Source organism: Helianthus annuus, chromosome 16 (assembly GCF_002127325.2).
Source record: "Helianthus annuus cultivar XRQ/B chromosome 16, HanXRQr2.0-SUNRISE, whole genome shotgun sequence".
In the NCBI taxonomy this organism is placed as follows: domain Eukaryota; kingdom Viridiplantae; phylum Streptophyta; class Magnoliopsida; order Asterales; family Asteraceae; genus Helianthus; species Helianthus annuus.
Genome location: NC_035448.2, coordinates 153,630,501 through 153,656,712, shown reverse-complemented (window position 1 = coordinate 153,656,712; position 26,212 = coordinate 153,630,501). Strand labels below are relative to the sequence as shown.

Sequence of the window (26,212 nt, the reverse complement as noted above, 5' to 3'; positions counted from 1 at the left end):
TCGGAGCATCCTCAAAAACCACATCGGACGTATCGTCACTCTTGATGAAGTCCAAAGCAGACATAACTGCCAAAAAACAAATAAAGAAAATAAGTCACAAACAAAGTAAGACGAAAAGGCATAGGGGAGAAAATGCATACCAAGGCCATTTCTCATCAACACCGGATCCCGATCAACCTTTGCCCAAATATTACTAACCCCTAAAAGCACTAACAAATGTTCGGGAAAAGGACGAACCCTGGAAGGGCACCCCCGAATGGCTGAAAGAAAGGCATCATTTAATTCAGACTCGGAAGGCTCCGGATCGTTGAGAACAGCATCCGGATGCCTCCACACCATTTTGAAAGGAATGATGGATTCAGAAACCCAGAAAAACGTATTCTTCCATGATCCAAGGGTCGTAACCATGGAGGAAACGAGACAAGTTTCAACCTTTGTGTTCTCAAAAGTAAACCAATCACCGTTTTTGGCTAACCGGAAGAACCTCCGAAAGAGCAACAACGAAGGATCATAACCTAAAGCACGACACAGCACTTCAAAGTGCAAAACCCTAGCCATTCCTTTCGGGTGCACTTGCCCAAAAGACACTCGATAATACTCAAGCACATTTAGAACAAAAAACGAAAAAGGGTAACGAAGATTAGACCACTCAAAATGCCGACAGTACAGAGCAATAAAACCAGGAATCGGTTTGTCAATGGAAGCATCGCAAGCAGGGGCGGTTGGATTAAACTGTTTATCAATACCATGTTCAAGACAAAACAGGTCAACCTCCTCTTGTGTCAATCGAGAAAATGACCTCGCTAAATCCTTAAGGGCACCCATGATCGGAAAAAAGTAAAAGTGAAAATGGAGAAGAAACTAACCTGAGAAGAGGAAAACTGTGAATGATTGAAGGGAAAATGATGAAGTTTTGTAACCGTAAAAATGAATATAAGAGTAAAGTAAGGGTATTAAAGATAAAAATAAAAATCTCTGCCAATCCGCCGCCTGACACATGTCCAATCAACTGTCAAATCGATTAAATTTCAAAATTCAAAAAAGTAACCGCCTCAAACCCTTCAAGCCTCCAAACAACGAACCCTTGAAGCCTTTACAAGACATGCATAAAAGTCAGAAGTCTTTGAGCATAATACCCCAAAAACCTCTGACTTGGGGGGCTGACGACGGGGGTAGCCCAAAGGCAAATAAAAACACTAATATGCAAAGAGCTTAAAAGGTTGAAAGGTTCATTGGATGAAAAGCTGAATAATGAGTGAATCGAGGAACAGTAACTAGTCATGTCCACCAACTCATCTCACCAACTCACGCTCACCAACTCACACAGTCAGAGCAGGTCTGTACAGGCACATCCTATTAACCAGGGGTCCAAAGCCTTGAACCCCAAAAGGGGAAACCCTCCATAAGCAAACAGGTTCCACTAGTATAATCCATACCATTTCGAGAGATGTCTTCCACTATAAGAAGACAGCTCGAAGACACTTCCTGGACATTCCGAAAAGCAGAGATTCCTTAATCTCTTGTCATTCAAGAGTTCTTTGTCACCTCCAAAGTACTCTTCATCAGATTCATCTCATTTGCTCTCTTTTCTGGATTCGAGCTAGTCTCGAAGAAGGAACTTCAAAGCAAATATCTCAATCATACTAGTGAACCTCCTTCCACGTTTTGCAAACGTGGAGGGACCCCGCGACCTGCGTTAGGCAAAACTGAACCCTTCACCCCTTTTGCCTGACCAGTTAAGCTACCATCCTTGGTCCTGTGTTTGTTGCATCAACACGTTGCTCGAGTAAAGTTTGCACTAACAATGCTTTTTATATTCTGAGGTAATTATTTTTAACTTTTGGTTGAGTAAAGTTTGCACTAACAATGCTTTTTATATTCTGAAGTAATTATTTTTAAGTTTGTTTATTGCCTTCTGGATAAAATATATGGTATCATAGTCACATATTGTTCTCAAGTGTACTTAAGAGTATTTTTTTATTGTACTTTTTTTTGGGATGTTCAAGTGATAAATATAGTACACCATGTGTTTGTTGGACTAACCTTGAAGGTTTGGCTGCATGGAAACAAGTTGTAGTATGAGAAGGTCGAAGTATTTGAGTTTTGGTTTGTTTTGTTTGAATTTTAAATATGTTAGGATAAGTGTGATTTAGTTATTGTGTTTATTTTATTGGTTTTTGAGCCTACATAAGATAGGTTTGACTTATTATAAAGAGGGTCCTCCTAATCGTTTATTTGGTGTGCTTTGGCTTATAATAAGAGTCGAGTGAGTTCGTTCATGACGTGTTTTTTGTGTTCATTCATATGGGTTAAGTGGAGATGGTGTGGAAGTAGAACTGATTTCAAAAGTTAAAATATTGACCTGAAAAGTCAAAACATATAAATAATGGTTTTTGACTGGTGTTGTAGGCAAGAATGAAAAACTCTTAAAAGGCATAAAGGGGAGTAGTAAGACTACAAGCTATAATTTATGGGCATTTAGTTTGACACCATGCGGTAACAACTCTTAAGCGTTTGCACTTGGCTGTCTAAATTTGATGTCTTGACCCGTTACATAACTCACCAAACCCGTCCATTTGACCACCTTTATAAGCCACATATTTGTCAATTGTTTACTTTTCTCAAGATATGGTTTCCTCTTACCTATTTGTGTAGTAGAATTCAACAACCGATCCACTAACTATTGAAACTTTACAAGACTTGAGAATTGCTAAACCTTTTGAGATCATTGTGAAATTCATTCGTGTATCAACACATTATTAGTATTGTATTGATTTCTAATCATTTTATTTTTTTAAACAAGCTTTTTGTGTGTTGTACGGTAACTTATTATTCAATTGTTTAAAAAAACATAATTTTTTAATATAAAGTAATTTATAAACACAAATCGAAAGCATTCAATAAGTTTATAACTTTTATTACACGTTCACAACATGTAATTAAATTTACGAAAAGTTTAGAACTCTTCAATAGCCAAGACATGTAATATGTCATACTTTTTGTATGATTTTAATTATGTATTAATCATAAATAGTTTTTAATACAAGTAACTTTCTCGAGCCCGGGAAGCAATCCCGGGTGATAACCTAGTATATACATATTTACACACTTCCTTTTTCTTACAGCTAACAGAATCAATCCCGAGCACTCTCGGGGTACCCATTGGACCAAACGAAGTACTCTGAGAGTAACCCGAGTCCACCACCAATTCTAGGGAAAACCTGGTAACCCACCCGCCCGTAGGCATGACGATGAAATTACCAGTAAAACCCGTTTGGCTCAAGGATCGAACCCAGGTTTCTCTATGTCTCCTAAGAACCAAGTGGCAGTTAAACTTACCAAGATAAATGCAAACCTTCCACCACTTGATCTAGAGATCATTGCCTATGTTATATTGGGGAAAGTTCTTGTACAAATAATCTTAACATACTAAACATACAAATTGAAGGAAAACTCAAAAGACAAGGTGGCATTTTTGTAATTATCAATAAATATCAAAGTTACTCTACAAATATACCTAAAAAACCTAAAAAAACCTAACCCCCCCCCCCCCCCAGAAAAAAAAACCTAAACCCCTCCACCCCCAAAAAAACCTAACCCCCCTGTGTTTTTTAGGTATTTTTGGTTGAGTTCATATTTGTATAGTAAGGTGTATTTAATCTTTTGCCATCCTATATTTACACACTCTCTATATTCCTATTCCTACCCAAAGTTAATTGAATGGTTTCGTAGTTGATTACGTACAACCCAATTTATCTAGTAATCCAAATTGGTTGTTTGCTCCAAACTTTGGCTTTTTTACCCAATTTTGCTTCATTATTTTGACTCCTTGTTTGAAAAGTTACACTAAATAGCATAAAATCCACACAATATAGCATAAAATGACTTGATTAAGACAAAACATGCTCTAAGTAAACCTTTGATCCATATGTCTTGCCAAAGATGAGCTTTTGCAATCCGTCGTAACCCGCGATTACACCAGCACCAACAATGGCTCGGGCTGGGACGGAACTTACACCCTTGAAGAGAGACTTAGCCCCTTCGTTCATCACTATATCAAAGAACACATCTATTGGATTCTTGAACTTAACTGCTTGACCAGATGTCATCAGCATTCTTCTTCTCAGTGTCTCAATCGGATACGACGCATGTCCAGCTAGATTGGTGATATGCCAACCCATGCAAAGTCTTGCAAAGAAACTATCCTGAAAAATGCAACCCAAACACAATCCAACCAACAATCATCAGTATTAGAACCCAACCAACAATTAGCAACACAAACGAACATAGATAAAATCGACGAAGATGACGGTGACTAGAGGTGGATGGTGAAAGAAAGCAACTCTAGACTTTGAATCCCTAATCGTTGAACGAAGGTGCATAAACAAGGTGAAGATATGGTTTCCTATTTTATATTTTTTTTGGGTAATTAGATAAATAAGAATTAAAGAATATAAAAAGTTTAGATAAACAAATAAATGCTAAAATATCTTTAATGAACAACATAAACAAACACTACTAGAAAACTAGGCAATTGCGACCAAATTTTGCGACTAACATAAGACGGTCGCAAAATTAGTGACCGATTTGTGACTAAAACCAAAACAATCGCAAAATTAAAGACCAATCCATATTCGATCGCAAAACGGTGGCAAATTTTGTGGCCAAATTTTTGTGGTCGGAAAACAGTCGCAAATACGAGAAAAATAAAAAAATAGCAAAAGTTGCGACCGTTTAAAGCGATCGCAAATAAAAAAACAAAAAAAAGAATGTTGCGACCGTATAAAACGGTCACAAATAAGAGAAATATATAAAAAACAAAAGTTGCGACCGTTTAAAGCGGTCGCAGATACAAGAAAAAATAGAAAAAGCAAAAAACTATTCATCATTGTTTAGGGTAAAAACTGCAAATAGTCATAAGTTCTAGGGTAAAAATATATAAGTTTAGAACTTCAATCAGACAAAATATTCATCTTCCTCTTTCATCAAATTTTGACTTTGTTTCACAAATTCTGTTGTAATTTGAACATGGTAGTTTACTTTTTACAGTTTAATGGTATGGTATATTATATTTGCTTGCAGTTTAGTTTCTACGCTTTCATGAAGTTTATTTATAATTCCTGCAAATGCCATTTGTTTTGTAATCGTCAAATGGGTCAAAGGCTGCAAATGCCTGTTTTGGCTGCAAGTTTGTTTAATGGGTCAGTTTAATCGTCAAACGGGTCACTTGACTGCAAGTTTGTTTAATGGCTCAGTTTTGACCGATCGATCTGCCATTTTTTGTTGATTTCAGCAGTAGTTTGATCTACGGTTGAATTTAAGCCACTGTGTGTGTTTATGGCGGCTCCGTTCTTTTCGACGCCTTTTCAACCGTTCGTTTATCAGGTATATGACTAAAGCATTTGTCATTATAAAAACCACCGCAAACTGCTTATTATCAAGTTGTTGAGGCTAATCAGCTCATGATGTTGATCAAATATCAACTGTCAATGACTCACTGAGATCAGAATTGTCACCCCTATTCGTGCAGACGTATATGAAATGAGAATCTGGATCTTCTATAACATAATTAGCAGGAAGCATTCTTGTTTAGATATGTTTCGGTACTTACAATAATTTTTATCTGAAAAATGCTATAATTTCATACTCGATTTCAATAAAGGAAAGCTCAAGTTGCAACCGGGTTGTAACGCAGTTCAGACCCTTGAAGCCGAGATAACAGGTGTCCTAAATAAAATTAGGGATGAGACTGGAAAGGTAAAGCACCGTTTGTTTTTTTAATCAAGTACTAATGTTTAAACCGGCCCGAGGACTAGGACACTCAAGGTCACGGGTTCGAAGCATGTTTTAGTGGGGAGCTGGATTTGCAACGTTCTGGTATCCCGGTGGTTCAAGAAACAGCAGGGCTTCACTGCTGCCATGGCATGTCTTCTTCGGAGTCTACATTTACGTGCTTGCAGTTGCCGCTTGTGCTACTGGCCTTTTAGAAAAAGCTACGTTTCTTCAAACCAACAACATAATATCGCGTTATTCTGCAGAAGCAATGTTAGTGAATATATTGGGTGTCTTGATCGTTATCTTGGGCGGGTTTGTTATTCTTGGTGTCATATCACCGCCAAGTGGCAAAGGCTCAGAGGATCAATAGAGTAAACACAAGTCTTATTTATCCAATTTTCAGAGTTGCGACAGAGAGGCAAAGCTAGTGATGTAAAAGTATTGATCCGTTAATAATTATTACAAAACACTACAAGTGTTCTTTTGAGTGCGAAAGGAAATCATGTTGTCAATCATCTTTTGGTAGTTTTCTTGCATATTCAGCCTGTACTTTTATGGATCAAAATCGTATTATCAATTCTTGTCTGCAGTCAAGGGTCTTGCGTTGGCCAGTTGATAGGTTATTTCGATTTATGCCAAAAAAAAAAAAAAATACAAACGGGTCGGGCCGTCGGGCCAACTTTGCTTGCATGAGGATTTATGCCTGCAAGGCCAGTATCAGCTTGCAATTATGATCATATCTTTAACAATAAGACTGTAGAGAGCTAGTTGTAGGTGTGATCATGAGAAGTGGAAGAGTGCAGCAACTTGTCTAGTAGAAATCATCAGCGCATTCCTTTTGTGGCTAGTCAACAGCTAAAGAAGAACACTTACACATGAACGTTGGATTTGGGTTATAAAAGGGATATTGAATTAAATGTTCCCTTCTTAAGTGATTATTAATTTATAGATAATGAAAGTTATTGATTCTTTATAGGCTTGTATCAGCTGTGTGCTGTTTGTTCCCATAGGATTACTTGTCTGTCTTGTAAATGAATACGTCTAAATAACACAATTAACATCATTCTATTAACTTCAACAAAAAGTGTGTTCAAAAAGAAGTTAGAATGATCAGCTGGATTAAACTACAAAAAGTATAAAACCGTTTACAGTCCGTTTAAATTGTTTTATGAACCTTTTATAATTGGTTAACCTGTTTTGAAGACCCTTAAAAAAAGATTTGCATTCAGTTAAACGAACTAAAAATAATTTTCAAACCAAACAAACAAATACCAAGTTTCAATCCAACAATGAGATTTTTTTAGTCATAATATCGCATCAATATAAGAGGTTAGAAACATTTATCATTAAGACTGACTCTTCAAAAATGCTTTCTCTTTAAATATAACTAGGATTTTGACCCGCCGCACGTTGCGGCGGCGTCGAAAGTTAAAGTAACTCGTATTTGTACTGTATATTTGACCCGACTCTTTACTTAAAAAAATTACATCGCCTTCGAATGAAAACGTAGTGTATTTGACCCGAATTGCTTTCAAATACATTGAACGTACACAAAATAAGTAGAATATAGATAAAAAAAAGTATAATAATTTGTACACGTTGCGGTGTAAAGTTGTAAAAGTCATTTAAACCAAAGGAGGTGTCAAGTTATTAAGTAGAAAAGGTTACGAAGGTCAAAGTTGTCAATTACGGAAAGTTAGAAGTGAATGTGCAATTTACTTAAAGATAAGTGTTAATAATGTTTAATGTCAAAAAATTAAAGGTGTAAATTGGAAAAACTTAAAAGTGTAAGAGCCTTAAAGAAATGAAAAAGTCAAAATTTGAGGGTTAAAAGAGAAAGGTCTTCACCGACCTTTCTCTTTAATAGTATATAAATTTGTATCTTTTCCTTAACCAATACTTTTTCTTTTATATTTTCTTTCGACACTTTTTTATTTAACTTGTTAACTTTTAACTATAACGTATTATATATAACCTGACTCGTTTCCAGAAAAAGTTTATGTCGAAACGTAGAGCAAATCGGATTTATATCGACACGTACATAAAATATGCAAGTAAAAATTTAGTTTTTCTTAAGTAAAGGAGATATAACGGTAAACTTGAAGCAAAGTGTTAGTAAAAAACTTAACAGGTTAAATACGTTCGTAAAATCGTGCCAAGTAGCACTAATGTCACGTCACTGTTAGCGACCACAAACATCAGAAAAACATGTAAAAATAAAATAAAAAAGTAAAAATAACACCGAACGAAAAACCGACGTAAAATCGTTGAACCACGCACGCCCATTGCGGGGTGTTAATGTGAAGAAATTAGACAGAAACATAAAGCGCATATAATAATAACGAAGTCGATCTAGTACTCGCAGATTGCTACGAACTTGTCAAACGGAGAAAAATATTGTCAAATGGGAAAAAAACAAATGAAAACGTTAAACCCACACACACGTTACGGCGTGTTGACTCGCAAAATTTAGAACGAAACATAAAACGAAAAATTTGCGAGAGATGAAAAGTATGAGGGACCAAATTGAAAATAAAAAAGTATTGGGGTTAAATTGCAAAAAAATGAAAAGCTTTGGATAAAAAGTAAAAAAAAATCATTGGGGTTAAAATTCAAAAAATAAAACCTTTAGGTTAAAAGTGGAAAATGCAATTTTTTTCGAAAAACTCCCATTGCATATGTTACAACAACATAAAGCATGAAAGTGTTGCTTATTTATATATTGGAAATGGAAATAAATCCCTTTAAAATTTTCATATCCCGCTCCTAATTCCCCCAATCTCTCTCTCTCTCAAAACCAAAAACAGACTCTGCCCTAGATAGGCGAATGGGCGATTCCCCAATCGTTCCTCCACATCACCGAAGATCTACCAATTGATCTGCATAAAACCTAGATCGGCGACTCCTTAATCGTTCCTCTAACCAATTTCTATCACACTTTTGCTGGTACATCGAAGTTGTTCTCGATTTCACATCGTTTCACGGATCTGAGGTATTTGAAGGTTAATTTGATTCTATTTTTTGTAGTATCATGGCACGTAGTACAACAGATGCCGGTAGATGTCGTGGTTTTGTGGCAGGAGGTGGCAGAGGGCAAGGTGTGGTCTCTTATTCTCCCTAATTTTGCCCTAATTTCTTCCTTTTTTCTGCTGGTAGACAGTAGTAGACCTAAATCACTGTTATCTTCATGACTTCATGTTTGTTCATAACTCGATCGTGTGTTCGATTTCGATATGATAACTGTTTATATGGATTTACAGTTATTTTATGCTGTAGAAACTGTAAACATAGGTTATTTTATGGATAGAAGATTGTTATTTGTATGTGTTTTGTTTAGAATGCTGATGGTGGATAGAAGATTGTTACCAAAAGTATTGCAGTGTAGTGGTAATGCAGTATCAAGGTGTGTAGTAAAAGTGTTCTTCCGTAAATGGTTGAGCGTTCTTGTTCAATGATGGACATTGGTGTAGATTACGAGTAGGTTTACTGTGTTTGTGTGAGTTAGTCGTTTATTAAGAAGATAGAAAATTGTTCTTTAACTATATTGCTACTGCCATCCCGCTATTATAATAGGATTGTAAAGTTTTAAGAGATTAATTATGTTTTCTTTTGCGAGTGGAACACTGATGCATAATGATAGGTGACATTACCCCTTGGTGACCCGCGTAGTCCATCCGTTGGTCCCCATACCCATGTAACCATTTGTATGCATGTATTCTGTCTTTAGCTCTTTATTTCCTCCATTTTGCAGTCGGTTAATTGTTAAGTGTTTTAGCATATTACTAACTAGTACTTTTATGTAATTGTTTGTGGCAGGAGGCGGCAGGGGGCAAGGTGTGGTCACTGAAGAGAACATGGCAGCAACAAGAGAATTGGGCAACAACAAGAGAACAGGGCAGCAACAAGGTATATAAGCGTGTAATTAGAGTTCTTTTTTAATTGCCAATTAACGTGTAAGTGATTTGTGCTATAATAGTAAGATTTATCATAGGATTTATCACAGATCAATATGGTGGAGGCAGTTTTGCTAAGAAAAAACTATCTGGAGGCACATGAGACTTGGGTAAGTTTCTTCACTTGATGTAGGGTTTTGATAACTAATATGAAGATTTTATTGTTTATGTGGGACTTGAACCCGGGTCTCTCCGGTGAGAGCCGAGTATCCTAACTAAGTAGACTACAACGGAAGATGTTATTAAGTTCTTAATCATTATTAAAATCATTGATTCATCACTTTATAAACAGATAATAACTTCGGGTATTACGGATGTAACGTCAAAAACTCACACTTTATAAACAGTATGATTTTTTTCTAAAATTATTAAATCAGTTTCAAAAGATAAATTAAACCAAAGTTAAAGTAAAAGGTATATCTAGCTTAAGCATTTTGATTTAAAAAGAGTTAGGCAGTTAGTTAGCTGTATATGTATGTAACAACTTTTACAGCAGATTTAGAGGTTTGACTTGGTTGACCATGTCTTTACCCTGGATAAATTTTTGTGTAGCTAGCGGTGTCAAGGTGTGACCGTAAAGTTGTTCCTCCCCAACGGTTCTAGTTCTAAGGTGGATATTGATGTAAATTTATAAGTACGTTTTAACCGGTTGAAGTGAACAAATATGATCAACTCTACGCAAATTGATGCAAATCTTTTATATATAAAGTAACATGTGAGATTAATCTAAATATGACTGACATTACATAGGGTTTGGATCAACCATAAAACTATGAGATTAATCTAAATATGACTGACATTACAACATTTAGATCATTTGAGGGTGTCCACTGACATATCTATCCTGCTGCCATTATAGTTCTGTAACGATGCATTATCTGCGTACGTCCTGTTGCTATTATAGTTCTGCATCGCAGCATTATTTGCATACGTCGTGCTTGAACTTCCTTCTGAAAACTTTCTCTTTGAATGCGCTTTTGTCGTCTCTTCTTTTTCATCAACAAATGAAATGAATGTTTTAATGGGTCCCGATTGGATGCTTCTTCCAGTTGTCTCAGACAGGTCCGGATAGTGTTTGTAAAATTGGCGTATTGTTAGTGCAATGTATATGATAAGCGCAAGAAAACAAGCCATTCCAAATATAAAAAACAGGCCTTGAAAGCTTGCGAATTCGAGTTGGTCAACTTCAAATTTTGTTCCTTGTGAGCTGCACGCGCTTCTCAGTAACCATTTGTCATGGATCCCTAAATAATCAGAAAACCGTGATTACCCCAATTACTTACAGCTGATGAATGGGTTAATAGACTGATAAAATATGAAGAAGTTGAGACATTTTGTTATAACTTCAAATATCTGGTGTTATTTTTATAAATAATAAATAATTACATAACAATTTTATTGTAGGTGAAATATGAGGGATATCTTTTGGAGAAGTATGGGGAGGAAAGTAGCGAACACCGAGAACTTGACAAAGAATTGTGGTGTCACACCCCCAAAATCCACACGCGGAGTATCACCGCTTGGGAGCGTGACATGACCAGGATCAAGCCACCAATCATATTGAACATGTAATTAATATCAAATATAACAAATGTAAACCAATCATTCAATACGATAGGTGATCAAAACATAATCATAGTTTTTTAGTAGCGGAAGCATAATCATGAAACCCAAAGTATGTAATAAGTTTAAGTGTTATAAAGTTTAGCAAAACATCCACGATCCATGCTCCACAACGACCTGCTCCTCCCTGTGCAAGCTCCATATGTATCTAATGTCCTGCAAGGCATGCAGCAGAGAGTCAACAACTAGTTGAGCGAGTTCACAGAAAGGAAATGCGTAATAGTAAGTTCGTATGTAACAGGTGGCTCTACTGGGCCGTTAGTACGTTCTATTGGTGGGGGTTTCCCACGTTGTATAACCACTAGACTATTCGTAACCATATGTGTTCTTCACAATCCGAGAACAGTAGTAAGTATAAGTTCACGTAGGTCTTACGTGAGTATCCTTCACATCCGAGGATAGTAATTAAGTATAAGTATCCTTCACATCCGAGGATAGTAATATGTATAAGTATCCTTCACAACCGAGGATAGTAGTAGGTATAGGTATCCTTCACAACGGAGGATAGTAGTAGGTATAGGTATCCTTCACATCCGAGGATAGTAATATGTATAAGTATCCTTCACAACCGAGGATAGTGGTATGGTAGTCTAGTTTTAGTGTCAGTACGAATCTATTCAACCTTATTCCTTCAATCCCATTCCCAAGCCCTGGGAATCCCATGCCTTAGTAAGAGTGTGAACTCACCTTGGTTTGCTCGGTATGCTATGTTATGTTATGCACTCACAAGTAATCAATCAAGTCCTATTGTGTGCACGTGTAATAAATCAGTTCATGTTCATATTAATACGCAGGTAATTTATATCACAAAGCGTTTGGCAATTAACATCATGTATCACATACGATAGTGTTCTTGGTTAATACGTACAAGGTTATTCAGTAACACAATTAACAGGTTCGTCGTGTTTAACAAGATCATCATGCTTAACTAGATAACATGTTTTCGCAGAACTATTACACTTATCGTGGTTAACACTTAACACCGTTAACACATGTAACAGGAATATCAACTTAACTGCACTAGTTAACTTAAAAGGGTTAACAAGTAATTAGAGTTCACAACTTAGCAAAGATAATGTGTACATGATTAACTACGTTACATAATGAATAGGATTACGTGCATAAGATAACAGAGGATCATGTTTAAGATTCAATGGTCGGACTTTAGCACATCACAAAAGTCAGATTCTGTTCTTATCATTCATCAAAGTTCGGATAACATAAGTGAGGGGGGTTAAAAGTCGGACAGGGAGTATGGGGGTTAAACTCGGACATGTGTGGGTGAGGGTCAAAAAGTCGGACCAAGCATGTATGGGTCACAAGGGTCGGACCACCCCTCCTACAAACAAAACTCGGACCAAGGGTCCCCTTTGCACAAACTCGGACCCCTTTAAAAACGTCCAGACTTTGTTTCTTATTAACAAAAGTCGGACTAGCATCATCTCAACAATTTAGACTAAGTGTTGCTTATATAAAAAACTCGGACCCTTAAAGTGTGTTACAATATACAAAAAAAATACAACCGATCATGCACCAGATTAAATGGATTCCCTATTATACAAACCATCTCAACATCATATGCTCCTCATATTTACTTTTGTCAATTTCAACACCATTGGCCGACAAGTGCAGATCCTTTTCATATTTCTATTTGACCAATTTATATAGTGGTTGCAAGCTTCACTATCATTGGACCAAATAATGCACCACCTAAGCTTCTCATAGGACCAAACAATGCACATCCTAAACTTCTCATTGGACCAAACAAGTAATCACATGAATTATCAATTCACTAGCAATCATGATCATTTCAAATCGGCAGTTCGACATATGCTTTAGTAGTAACCATAATCTACCAGTCACTTTTCATTGTATCATCAACATCTAAGGATCATTCATTAATTAGTCAATGGCACATGACAAGTTGTCAGATCATTATCATCTTCATGCCAAACAAGAACCAACGACATAATCTAGCAATTGTTATTCAGCCATCATTTAACAAATCAAGGTCATCATAACACCATCAGATCATTCATGGAAAAGCATAATATAATCTCATAACATCAGCATATCGAAATCAAGAATCAAACCACTGAACGAAAGAAAATCACTAACCGAGACTAAGAATGGTCAACAAAAAGGGATTTGGCTTCGGATGCAAAGAGAGTTGCCGTCGTACACATGGAGACTCTAGGGTTTTGGTTTTTTTTTTGGTCCTTAAACTTTTACGTGAACTGGGGAAACAATATAATTAAAATCAATTACTAATGGGCCAAAGCCCAACTTGTTTTTGCCGACTTCTTATGGGACGGAAACACTTTGGTGTTTTCGTGGGGAGAATGCTTTCGGGTGGGGTGTTTTCGGGTGTAGGGTTCCACAATCAAACAATCAATACAATATACATATAACATCTATATACATATCATGTATACTACAATCTACACCCAACACGTGTATTGCACATAAAATAATTATAAAAACACACTTAACACCCACCATACGAAACATATTAGTCACACAACGATTTAATATATTACCAACGTGTACAGTTGTGAAACAAACAAGTCGTGTCAATAAACAATCTAAACAATTAACGTGCAATGCTACGAAGATGGAATCTCAGAAACTCGAGTTGTCACATTATCCCCAACTTGAAAGAAATTTCGTCCCGAAATTTAGCATGCAGTTACTGAGGAAGCTAGGTAAGTTGTATTGTTTACTGGTTTTCCTGGGGTGTCACATCATCCCCCCGTTGATTTGGAATTTCGTCCCGAAATTCCGCAGTAGTAGCTTCAGTCTCAGTAGTGGATGCATTGGTTCTGAATAACTGGGGGTACTTTTCTTTCATTTGGTCTTCGCGTTCCCAGGTGTACTCTGGGCCACGTCGGGAGTTCCAATGAACTCGAACAAGAGGGATTCTCTTGTGTTTGAGGACCTTAACATCCTGGTCCGTGATTTTCAACTGGTTCCTCGACGAACTGCAACCGCTCGTCGATAGTGAGTTCCTTAAAAGGAATGATAAGGGTCTCATCTGATAGGCACTTCTTCAGATTCGACACGTGGAATACGTTGTGAACTGCACCGAGTTCAGCTGGTAGGTTCAGTCTGTAGGCTACTGGGCCTATTCTTTCAGTGATTTCGAACGGTCCAACATACCGTGGATTGAGTTTGCCTCGTTTACCAAATCGAACCACACCCTTCCAGGGTGAGACTTTAAGTAAAACCCGGTCCCCGACCTGGAATTCCAACGGCTTCTTACGCTTATCCGTGTAGGCTTTCTGACGGTCGCGTGCTGCCGCCATGCGTTGTCGTATCTGTGCAATCTTTTCTGTGGCGTCCACTACAATCTCTGGACCCGTAATCTGACTATCCCCCACTTCTGCCCAATAGAGAGGTGACCGGCATTTACGTCCGTACAATGCCTCGAATGGAGCGGCTTATATGCTGGTGTGATAACTGTTATTATACGAAAATTCCACTAACGGAAGATGCTTTTCCCAGCCGTTGCCGAAATCGATAACACACGCCCGAAGCATGTCTTCAAGAGTTTGGATTGTTCGCTCAGACTGCCCATCCGTCTGAGGATGATACGCTGTGCTCATGTCTAATCGTGAGCCGAAAGATTTGTGCATCGCTTGCCATAGCTCTGACGTGAATCGTGCATCCCGATCCGAAATGATGGAGGTGGGCACCCCGTGCCTCGAAACAACTTCTTTAAGATAAACGTCTGCGAGAGTGGAGAACTTATCCGTTTCCTTTATAGCCAGGAAGTGTGCAGACTTGGTGAGTCGATCCACGATCACCCATATGGTATCATTTCCACGCTGAGATCTGGGTAGGCCTGCAACGAAATCCATGGAAATTTCTTCCCATTTCCATTGCGGTATCGTGGGTTGCTGAAGTAGGCCCGCTGGTTTCTGGTATTCCACCTTGACTCTCGCACAGGTCAAGCACTTGCCAACGTAAGTAGCGATGTGGGCCTTCATGCTAAGCCACCAATATGTTGTTTTGAGATTGTGGTACATCTTATCCGAACCTGGATGTACCGAATAGCGAGACTTGTGAGCTTCATCCATCACAAGTTCTCGTAAACCGCCATACAATGGGACCCAAATACGCCCCGTTACATAGTAAGCGCCGTCTTCCTTTTGTTCCATTCGTTGCCTTGAGCCGCGTAAGGCTTCAGGTTTGACGTTTTCAGGCTTTAATGCTTCCATCTGAGCAGTTCGTTTCTGTGCAGGAAGACTAGACTGAATAGTGAGCTGCATGGCTCGTACGCGTCTAGGTAGAGTGTCCTTTCGACTGAGAGCGTCAGCCACAACATTGGCTTTGCCTGGATGATACTTAATAGCGCATTCGTAGTCGTTCAGTAGCTCGAGACTCCTGTGATCGGTGTAAATAGGGCACTTGGTACCGTACAGGTAGTGTCGCCATATCTTAAGCGCGAAAACAACAGCTCCCAGCTCTAAATCGTGCGTCGTGTAATTCCGTTCGTGAACCTTGAGTTGGCGCGAAGCATAAGCATTGACCTTGTCGTGCTGCATTAACACACATCCAAAACCCTGGATGGATGCATCACAGTATACTACAAAATCCCATCCCTGTTCACCACATGGCCTAAGAAGTGGACTTCACGAAGCCATAAGTCGCATTTTGAAAACTTGGCGTACGGTTGTTCCTTTCAAAGAAGTTCCAAGATAAGGCGTAGGTGCTGCTCGTGCTCCTCCTGACTCTTGGAGTAGATTAGAATGTCGTCGATGAATACAATGACGAACTTGTCAAGATAGGGTTTGCACACCCTGTTCATAAGGTCCATAAATACGGCAGGTGCGTTCAATAATATCAAACCATCCATCATATCAAACATAAAATATAGTAGTTAATATAATTCATAAAACCCAATACGATTGATGTTCAAGCCAAACTTTATTTGAGTAGCGGAAACATAATAAAGAAAACCCAAAATAAGTTATAAGTTCAAATATCGTTCGTTGCGTCTCCTCGTCCTAACACGAAAGCTCGACCTCTTGCCTCGTTGCCATTGTTGTTGTTGTTTCCCCCGTTGTGGTTGTTGTTCCCGTTGCCCTGGTTATTGTTGTGGTTCTGATTCTGGTTCAACTGAGGGCAATCCCGTTTGTAGTGACCTTCTGCCCCACACTGGAAACATCCCCGATTTCTACGCTGTGGCTGCTGCTGCTGTGGGTCTTGGGGAACTGGTGGTGGAAGTTGCTGATTCTGGTTTGCAGGTCGTGAGCTCCTGCAATCTTTGGCTTCGTGCCCTAGCTTGAGACATCTTGACAACGTTCCTTGCGACACCTTCCACTGTGGTGCCTGTTACACTTCTTACATAGTGGGTGTACTCCCCGGTATCCACCCTGTCCCTGACTGCCAGATGATTGCTGGCTCGAATTCTGGTAGTCATTAGTTCTGCGTTGCTGTGCTTGAGACTGAACGGAAACTGATCCCCTGCTGGAATCCCCATCCCATTTCCGTTTGTTGTCACTGGGAGTAGCAGGAGTAGCAGAAGTGGTAGCGGTAGTAATAACGCTGATACAACTAGGCAGCCTGTTCTGTTCCACTGCCTGATCCGTGAGGCGATGGGCAAGACACTGAATGTCTTGGATATTGTCGAGGTTAGCCGATGTAGCATGGCTCTGAATTTCTGAGGCTAGACCCTTGAGGTACAATTCGATACGCTTGCTTGGAGGGTCCACCATGGTTGGACACAAGATGGCCAATTCGTTCGACCGTTTCGTATAAGCTTCGATTTCTGACCCCGTCATTTTCCAATGGTAGAGCTCCACTCCCAACTTGTGGATGTCATCACGCGTGCAGTATTCCCTTTTAATGCGTTCTTTGAATTCGTTCTAGGGGTGGCGTTAGCAGCTGCCAACCCTAGGATTTGTACTTGCGCGTTCCACCAAGTTAACGCGATTCCTTCCAACGTGCCAGTGGCGTACTTAACCCTGCGAGTCTCAGGGCATTCACACATCTCGAACACTAACTCGAGCTTCTCAAACCAATGGAGTAGTCCCACTGCTCCTTCCGTGCCACTGAATGTGCTTGGACGACTGTCCATGAAGTTCTTGAATGTGCAGACAGGTTGCTATGCGTTCTGACCCGTTGCGCGAGAAAGATAGATCAAGGTTAAGCGCGATAGTTGGGTCACGAGAGTAGGATCTAACATCCTAGGATAGGTCTAGAATAGCAGGTTATACCTCCTGCTTGTGCGGCTGCAAGTGCCGCAACAACTTGTTCGTTAATGAGAGCCGTCAACTGGGCTTGAGTCATGTTAACACGTCCAGACATGATCGAACAGTAAGGTGGCGTAAGTATGAATGGTTAGCGAGTAGTGCGATGACAGAAAAGTGTAGGCACATAGGTGTTCTCAAGCAGTAACAAGTAGTGAGCAAAGTAATGTAAGCATACTACGAGCAAAGTTCTATGCAATTCTAGCAAGCAGGTAATAAACATAAACCTTATTACCTAGGATGTCGAGTCTTGCACGTGGAGCGAAGCGTCGTTGTGGATCGTTGAGAGCACTGTTCTGGTTATAGTCTGGTTTTAATAAAAACGTTTTCCCATATTAAAACCAAGTTCTCTATAACCAATGGCTCTGATACCAATCTGTCACACCCCCAAAATCCACACGCGGAGTATCACCGCTTGGGAGCGTGACATGACCAGGATCAAGCCACCAATCATATTGAACATGTAATTAATATCAAATATAACAAATGTAAACCAATCATTCAATACGATAGGTGATCAAAACATAATCATAGTTTTTTAGTAGCGGAAGCATAATCATGAAACCCAAAGTATGTAATAAGTTTAAGTGTTATAAAGTTTAGCAAAACATCCACGATCCATGCTCCACAACGACCTGCTCCTCCCTGTGCAAGCTCCATATGTATCTAATGTCCTGCAAGGCATGCAGCAGAGAGTCAACAACTAGTTGAGCGAGTTCACAGAAAGGAAATGCGTAATAGTAAGTTCGTATGTAACAGGTGGCTCTACTGGGCCGTTAGTACGTTCTATTGGTGGGGGTTTCCCACGTTGTATAACCACTAGACTATTCGTAACCATATGTGTTCTTCACAATCCGAGAACAGTAGTAAGTATAAGTTCACGTAGGTCTTACGTGAGTATCCTTCACATCCGAGGATAGTAATTAAGTATAAGTATCCTTCACATCCGAGGATAGTAATATGTATAAGTATCCTTCACAACCGAGGATAGTAGTAGGTATAGGTATCCTTCACAACCGAGGATAGTAGTAGGTATAGGTATCCTTCACATCCGAGGATAGTAATATGTATAAGTATCCTTCACAACCGAGGATAGTGGTATGGTAGTCTAGTTTTAGTGTCAGTACGAATCTATTCAACCTTATTCCTTCAATCCCATTCCCAAGCCCTGGGAATCCCATGCCTTAGTAAGAGTGTGAACTCACCTTGGTTTGCTCGGTATGCTATGTTATGTTATGCACTCACAAGTAATCAGTCAAGTCCTATTGTGTGCACGTGTAATAAATCAGTTCATGTTCATATTAATACGCAGGTAATTTATATCACAAAGCGTTTGGCAATTAACATCATGTATCACATACGATAGTGTTCTTGGTTAATACGTACAAGGTTATTCAGTAACACAATTAACAGGTTCGTCGTGTTTAACAAGATCATCATGCTTAACTAGATAACATGTTTTCGCAGAACTATTACACTTATCGTGGTTAACACTTAACACCGTTAACACATGTAACAGGAATATCAACTTAACTGCACTAGTTAACTTAAAAGGGTTAACAAGTAATTAGAGTTCACAACTTAGCAAAGATAATGTGTACATGATTAACTACGTTACATAATGAATAGGATTACGTGCATAAGATAACAGAGGATCATGTTTAAGATTCAATGGTCGGACTTTAGCACATCACAAAAGTCAGATTCTGTTCTTATCATTCATCAAAGTTCGGATAACATAAGTGAGGGGGGTTAAAAGTCGGACAGGGAGTATGGGGGTTAAACTCGGACATGTGTGGGTGAGGGTCAAAAAGTCGGACCAAGCATGTATGGGTCACAAGGGTCGGACCACCCCTCCTACAAACAAAACTCGGACCAAGGGTCCCCTTTGCACAAACTCGGACCCCTTTAAAAACGTCCAGACTTTGTTTCTTATTAACAAAAGTCGGACTAGCATCATCTCAACAATTTAGACTAAGTGTTGCTTATATAAAAAACTCGGACCCTTAAAGTGTGTTACAATATACAAAAAAAATACAACCGATCATGCACCAGATTAAATGGATTCCCTATTATACAAACCATCTCAACATCATATGCTCCTCATATTTACTTTTGTCAATTTCAACACCATTGGCCGACAAGTGCAGATCCTTTTCATATTTCTATTTGACCAATTTATATAGTGGTTGCAAGCTTCACTATCATTGGACCAAATAATGCACCACCTAAGCTTCTCATAGGACCAAACAATGCACATCCTAAACTTCTCATTGGACCAAACAAGTAATCACATGAATTATCAATTCACTAGCAATCATGATCATTTCAAATCGGCAGTTCGACATATGCTTTAATAGTAACCATAATCTACCAGTCACTTTTCATTGTATCATCAACATCTAAGGATCATTCATTAATTAGTCAATGGCACATGACAAGTTGTCAGATCATTATCATCTTCATGCCAAACAAGAACCAACGACATAATCTAGCAATTGTTATTCAGCCATCATTTAACAAATCAAGGTCATCATAACACCATCAGATCATTCATGGAAAAGCATAATATAATCTCATAACATCAGCATATCGAAATCAAGAATCAAACCACTGAACGAAAGAAAATCACTAACCGAGACTAAGAATGGTCAACAAAAAGGGATTTGGCTTCGGATGCAAAGAGAGTTGCCGTCGTACACATGGAGACTCTAGGGTTTTGGTTTTTTTTTTTGGTCCTTAAACTTTTACGTGAACTGGGGAAACAATATAATTAAAATCAATTACTAATGGGCCAAAGCCCAACTTGTTTTTGCCGACTTCTTATGGGACGGAAACACTTTGGTGTTTTCGTGGGGAGAATGCTTTCGGGTGGGGTGTTTTCGGGTGTAGGGTTCCACAATCAAACAATCAATACAATATACATATAACATCTATATACATATCATGTATACTACAATCTACACCCAACACGTGTATTGCACATAAAATAATTATAAAAACACACTTAACACCCACCATACGAAACATATTAGTCACACAACGATTTAATATATTACCAACGTGTACAGTTGTGAAACAAACAAGTCGTGTCAATAAACAATCTAAACAATTAACGTGCAATGCTACGAAGATGGAATCTCAGAAACTCGAGTTGTCACATGTGGTACCGAGCTTCCGGGGGAAAGAAGAGAGGAAAAGTATATGGGTTAAGCAATCTTAAGAATGATTTTAGTGTTCAGCATCATGGCAAACAAGACCAAGAGGTATGTTTATTCTTTTAAGTTGTTTGGTTTAAACAAGTTTAAACTCAAATATTGACGTTATTTTTTCATGCAATCACTTCTCAGTCAATAATATGTTAAACTTTTGTATGGATATTATTGAAAAATAGGCTATTTGACCTTAGAAGTCAAACTGACTTTTTCTCTTTATTCTATAATAATTGTATAAACAGCTAACAGTTTCATAAATTGTATAAATTTTGATAATGCTGGCCATTAATATTTCACTTTGCATTGGTTTTATTAGATCGAAAGATTGAACGTGATTATCCAAGATATAGTGAAAGAAAATGAAGAAGAACAAGAAAGGTTGAACGATATTATTGCGGAATTGGTGGTGGAAAAAGAGAAAGATAAGGCGAGAAAGAGGCTATGAATGAGAGGATGGCAAACATTGAAGCGATGCTAAAAGCTAGGTTTCAAAACGTATAAATACTTTGTTTTGAATATGTATTTTGTTATGATAACTTTGGTATTTGATGTTTCAAGTGGGATGTTTTATATAATTGTGAAAATTTGATAATATGTAAAATTTAAAATTGACATTATATGTAGGGTTAAAAAAGAAAATGGATAAAAATAATTTTTTAAAAAATAAATAGAAATTGCGACTAAAAAAATGGTCGCAATTTTTCAAAAGACAGGCGGTCGGAAAACGATCGCAGTTTGTAAAAGACAGGCGGTCGGAAAACGATCGCAGTTTGTAAAAGACATGCGGTCGGAATACGGTCGCGTCAAGACCGTCGCAACCGAAGTCCCACAAAACCAGGAACAGTCGCAATATTTGTGACCATTATTAAAGTCGCAAAACCCGGGTCGGAAAAGATAGCAGCAGTCGCAACTTAGTCGGAATAGAGCAATTGCGACGGGTGTTTTTCCGATTGTAGTTCCGGTCGAAAAACGGTCGCAACAGGGCAATTGCGACCGGTTTGCGACCAAAATTGCGGTCGGAAAAACCTAGTTTTCTAGTAGTGAAACGAACAAGAACGAATGTTCATGAACATATTACCGAATGTTCATGAACTTAATTGAACAAACGATACATCTCGAATGCTCAAAATGGGACGCTTAGGTGGCATCCAGAAAGTAGATGCCCCCATTGGAGGTGGCGTATGTTTCTTGCGTCTAAAATTCCAAAACGGGAGCGGATGGATGGTGTGGGTCTCCTCCCCCATCTCTCTCCCCCTCTCTCACTCACATACTAAAATTTTTAAAAGTGCGTTTGAAAGTTAACGAAACATTGGAGATGTGAAAATCCGATCTGATAGCTGACGTGTTTGTGACAAGGACACTAAGTTTTTCTTTAGTTTTGAAAAAATAACACGAAAAATACTAGTTACCTGAAGATCAACATTGACAAGGGCAGGTTCCAAGGTATCGTATAAGCCGAAATACAAGCCATAATAGACGATTGCACCAACACACGAAATGTTAAACCTGCGATAAAGCCCAACGATACCATTAGTGGTTAGTGTCTTCTTATAAACATCAATCAAGCCGTTAAACTGCCTTCCTCTTCCGCCTTTCATTGCAGCCTTAGCATCATTCTCCAATAGGAATCTTGCGTGATCGAGTGAATACACGAAGAAACTAGAAGCAGCACCAGCAGCACCACCAGATGCTAAATTACATGCAAACGATGTCGATTTCCCATCTATCTCTTTCTTGATGTTGAAAAGCTTCTTGAAGTAATCTTTGAATGCAAAACTCAAACCCTGGATGTCACAAAAGTCACATAATTAGTTAACCACATGACATGTATTTATTACATATTTACCCAACCTTTAAAATCAATCAAAGTTCAAAACCAGACAACAAGATTTTTAAAATTTGTTTTACTAGCCTGTTTTGTGAAGGAATGAATGACATTCGCGGTGTTTCCTCGCCACAATGAAACAAGACCTCCATCTCTGATGGTTCGAGCAATGCAATCACCAACACTTCTATAGCTATGAGACAACCGACCGGCCTTGATCATCTCGAACTGGTTCTCGATCAAGAGCACAGAACCTTCTAACGGGGCAAAAATCGTTTTTAATACGGCTGCAGACACTCCACCGATAAGGAAATCAATCTTGAACCTTTCTAACCCTTTTTTAGGTAGATCTTGAACATCATCAGGAGATGGTTGAAGTATAGATTGTGGCTGCATTGGGTACTGAAAGGGAGCATTTGTGTAGTTCTTGCTAGGATATAGATATGGTTGTTTGAAACCATGGTGATCAGAAGCATGGAGTTGTGTAATGCTTGATGCAAGAGGACTCCCAGCTATCTTTTGGGAAACACTTGGATGATATGCTTGTTCATTCATATCTACCCTACCTTTACAACAAAGTATTAAGAAGCTATGTAATCATTCCAAAACAAAAATTAAGAAGACATCTTTTTTGTCAATCAGAAAATATGTTCTAATTGACCAAACTATAAGGGGCTATTTGTTTAGCTCTTAAATGATTCAGAGCTCTTACTGGTTCAGCACTTAATGGTTCATATTGTTTGTTTCGCGAGCAGATGTCTAAATGGTTCAGACATTTGCCTCTGAATGGTTAAGCATTATACTGAGTCTGAATGGTTAAGGCCTCTAATCTAAATTGGTCAGACATTTGTCTCTAAATGGTTAAACATTATATTGGCTCTTGATGGTTCAGACCTCCTGGTAATTTGGAAAGAGCCCCCCTAAGTCTATAAGGACGGTGACTCCACTTAAAAAAAAAGAATGGGACCTATAATATTTAAGGCCCTAAGAATCATAAGCAAAAGGTTACTTTTCGTACAAAATGACCTGATTATATAGAATCAGTTTACATTAGGCCTTAAAAAGGTTGAGCAGAAGTTGCTAGATGTTGGAGTTTCAATTAACTAAATCTTGGTTGATCGGCTTGACATAATGCTATAACAGTGTTACTAAAATATGATAGATGTATATTAACACACAACAGGAAAACGAAGTTATGCATGATGACATACCCTTTTGATCAGAGAGAGAAAGGATGCGACTCCAAATGAGAAAGCCAGCTGGAGAAAAATTCATGGAGAGGGAGTAGAAGGTGTTAACAAAGGTGCAAAAAATGTGGCTTACCGTTATGATGTGGCTATTTCATTTAATTTAGAGTATGTAGTTAGATTTTTGGGACCCCTTCCTTTTCTATAATATTCCTGATTGCTTATACAATAAAAACATTAACCCATGAACGAGTAAATATAAATAAGGGTAAATTACACTTTTCGTCCTTTATGTTTGTATCAGATTATAATGGATAGCCTTTAACTTTGATAATTACAGTCATAATCCTTTCGTCCTTTAACACTAACCAGATTAAAATTTTCAGCTAACTATGACGTGTACCTTGCACATGAGGATATATTAGTCATTTGGCCCTTTTATTTAAAATATCTTTATAATAAAACTTAAATTAAAAACCTTATCCACAACTCTTCCACCTCTCTTTGTAACCTTTACCAAACACAGTCACCACCATCACCTATGGCTGTCAACGCTGACTGAATGAATGAGTAAATTGTATTTCTGATGATTAAAGGAATGATACATGAGACAATATATAGATGATGAAGTTACACTTAGGTACCTAAAGAATACATGATAAAACAATATAAAACCATAGGTTATTGTTATCTAACATCCCCCCTCAAGCTGAACGATGGAGGACCAATACGAAGCATGTGCCGAAAGATATTAAATTGAGAACTAGGAAGACTTTTGGTAAAAATGTCAGCCACCTGAAGCTTGGTCGGAACAAATTTAGTTGCTAATTTCCCAGCCGACACCAATTCACGCAAAAAATGATAGTCAAGATCTATATGTTTTGCTCGCTTGTGTGAAATAGGATTTTGTGTGAGAAAAATAGCACTTTGATTGTCACAGAGAATAGTTGGACGGTCCGGAGGCAAAGCATGAAGTTCTTGAAGAAGATGCGTTATCCAAACAATTTCTGCAGCAGTGTTGGCCATGGCTCTATATTCAGATTCACAACTAGATCGCGCAACGGTTGGTTGCTTTTTAGCACTCCATGAAATTAGATTGCCACCCAAAAAAATAGAATAACCATAAGTAGATCGTCGAGTCTCCAAGCAGCGAGCCCAATCAGCATCAGAGTAACCAAGTAACGAGGTGTGAGTTGAACGACTGTAGTGTAATCCAAAAGCAAGAGACCCCTTGAGGTAGCGTAGAATTCGTTTGACTTCCTGAAAGTGAGCAATAGTTGGAGCATGAAGAAACTGACTGACTTGATTCACTGCATATGCTATATCAGGTCTCGTGATCGTCAAATACTGGAGAGCACCTACAATGGAACGATAATGTGTAGCATCCGCATATAAAGTACCTGTAGAAACAAACGGCACATTGGTGCTTAAAGGTGTTGGTGCAGGTTTTGCATCCAACATCTTTGCACGAGTCAAAATATCTAAAGTATACTTAGATTGATTTAAGAAAAGACCATTTTGGGTGTAGGTAACCTCCAATCCCAAGAAGTAGTTGAGTTTCCCAAGATCCTTAATAGCGAATTCTTTGTTTAGATGGGAAATGAACGAAGTCATGATGGTGGCTTGGTTGCCCGTTAGAATGAGATTGTCCACGTACACCAGGAGGTACATGACACAAGAGTTATGGTTATAGATGAACAATGAGGGATCTGCACGACTACAAGAAAAACCATTATTCATGAGAAACAAGCTGAGACGATGAAACCATGCCCTAGGAGCCTACTTTAGGCCATATATAGCTTTGTTTAATTTGCACACATGAGTTGGAAATTGAGCATCAATAAAGCCCATAGGTTGTTCCATATACACATTTTTAGTAAGATGCCTATGTAGGAATGCATTGTTGACATCCAACTGATGAAGTTTCCAACCGTTTATAACAGATAAGGCAAGAACAGTACGAACTGTAGTGGCTTTAACCACTGGACTAAATGTGTGAGAATAATCAAGACCAGGAACCTGTGTAAAACCTTGCGCAACAAGCCTCGCTTTGTAACGTTCAACTGAGCCATCAGATTTAAATTTAGTTCTAAAAAGCCACTTAGAACCAACCACATTAACGTTAGGTGGGCGAGGGACAAGAGTCCATGTATTATTTTTATGCAAGGCATGAAGTTCATTTTCCATAGCAAGCACCCATTTTGTATCTTTGGAAGCAGCATAGAAAGTTTTTGGGTCGCTTGTGGCAAACAAAGCACGATGAAGAGGTATGTTGGCTAAATGTGCCAAATCCACTTGATGATGAGGTTTAAATATTCCGGATTTGGCACGAGTGATCATCGGGTGTGATGGTAAAGACGGAGGAATAGGATTATCAATA

General features: G+C 38.5%; 3 protein-coding genes across 4 annotated transcripts; 1 reads left to right on the top strand and 2 right to left on the bottom strand.

Moving 5' to 3' along the window:
* Positions 1 to 3,890: 3,890 nt before the first annotated feature.
* Positions 3,891 to 23,201, bottom strand: LOC110944421 (ADP,ATP carrier protein 1, mitochondrial). The gene is made up of 3 exons (XM_022186086.1): positions 22,733 to 23,201; positions 22,230 to 22,604; positions 3,891 to 4,205 (listed from the first exon to the last, which is right to left on the bottom strand). Exons 1-3 carry the CDS (start codon positions 23,198 to 23,200, stop codon positions 3,891 to 3,893), a joined length of 1,158 nt encoding a protein of 385 aa, XP_022041778.1. The 5' UTR covers position 23,201.
* On the top strand, positions 8,519 to 21,437 carry LOC110864787. 2 transcript variants are annotated; one of them, XM_035985346.1, is made up of 7 exons: positions 8,519 to 8,721; positions 8,803 to 8,873; positions 9,592 to 9,681; positions 9,798 to 9,838; positions 11,133 to 11,209; positions 20,772 to 20,871; positions 21,137 to 21,437. In XM_035985346.1, exons 2-7 carry the CDS (start codon positions 8,807 to 8,809, stop codon positions 21,263 to 21,265), a joined length of 504 nt encoding a protein of 167 aa, XP_035841239.1. In that variant the 5' UTR covers positions 8,519 to 8,721; positions 8,803 to 8,806; the 3' UTR covers positions 21,266 to 21,437. The 2 variants fall into 2 exon arrangements, with proteins under 2 accessions (XP_035841239.1, XP_035841238.1); XM_035985345.1 differs by having other exon boundaries at positions 9,767 to 9,838.
* A 1,318-nt stretch (positions 23,202 to 24,519) lies between the features above and the next one.
* On the bottom strand, positions 24,520 to 25,446 carry LOC110944422 (uncharacterized mitochondrial protein AtMg00810-like). The gene has a single exon (XM_022186087.1). The coding sequence runs from the start codon at positions 25,444 to 25,446 to the stop codon at positions 24,520 to 24,522; it is 927 nt and encodes a 308-aa protein (XP_022041779.1).
* Positions 25,447 to 26,212: the final 766 nt, after the last annotated feature.

Excerpts from the sequence above, each read along its gene's own strand:
- LOC110864787 (XM_035985345.1), top strand. The coding sequence starts at position 8,826 with ATGCCGGTAGATGTCGTGGTTTTGTGGCAGGAGGTGGCAGAGGGCAAG. Across the intron at positions 8,874-9,591 it reads AGGAGGTGGCAGAGGGCAAG|GAGGCGGCAGGGGGCAAGGT; the intron begins GTGTGGTCTCTT and ends TGTTTGTGGCAG. Across the intron at positions 20,872-21,136 it reads ATGGCAAACAAGACCAAGAG|ATCGAAAGATTGAACGTGAT; the intron begins GTATGTTTATTC and ends TGGTTTTATTAG.
- LOC110944421 (XM_022186086.1), bottom strand. The coding sequence starts at position 23,200 with ATGAATGAACAAGCATATCATCCAAGTGTTTCCCAAAAGATAGCTGGG. Across the intron at positions 22,605-22,732 it reads TTCATTCCTTCACAAAACAG|GGTTTGAGTTTTGCATTCAA; the intron begins GCTAGTAAAACA and ends TGTGACATCCAG. Across the intron at positions 4,206-22,229 it reads TTGTCAATGTTGATCTTCAG|GATAGTTTCTTTGCAAGACT; the intron begins GTAACTAGTATT and ends TGCATTTTTCAG.
- LOC110944422 (XM_022186087.1), bottom strand. The coding sequence starts at position 25,446 with ATGACTTCGTTCATTTCCCATCTAAACAAAGAATTCGCTATTAAGGAT.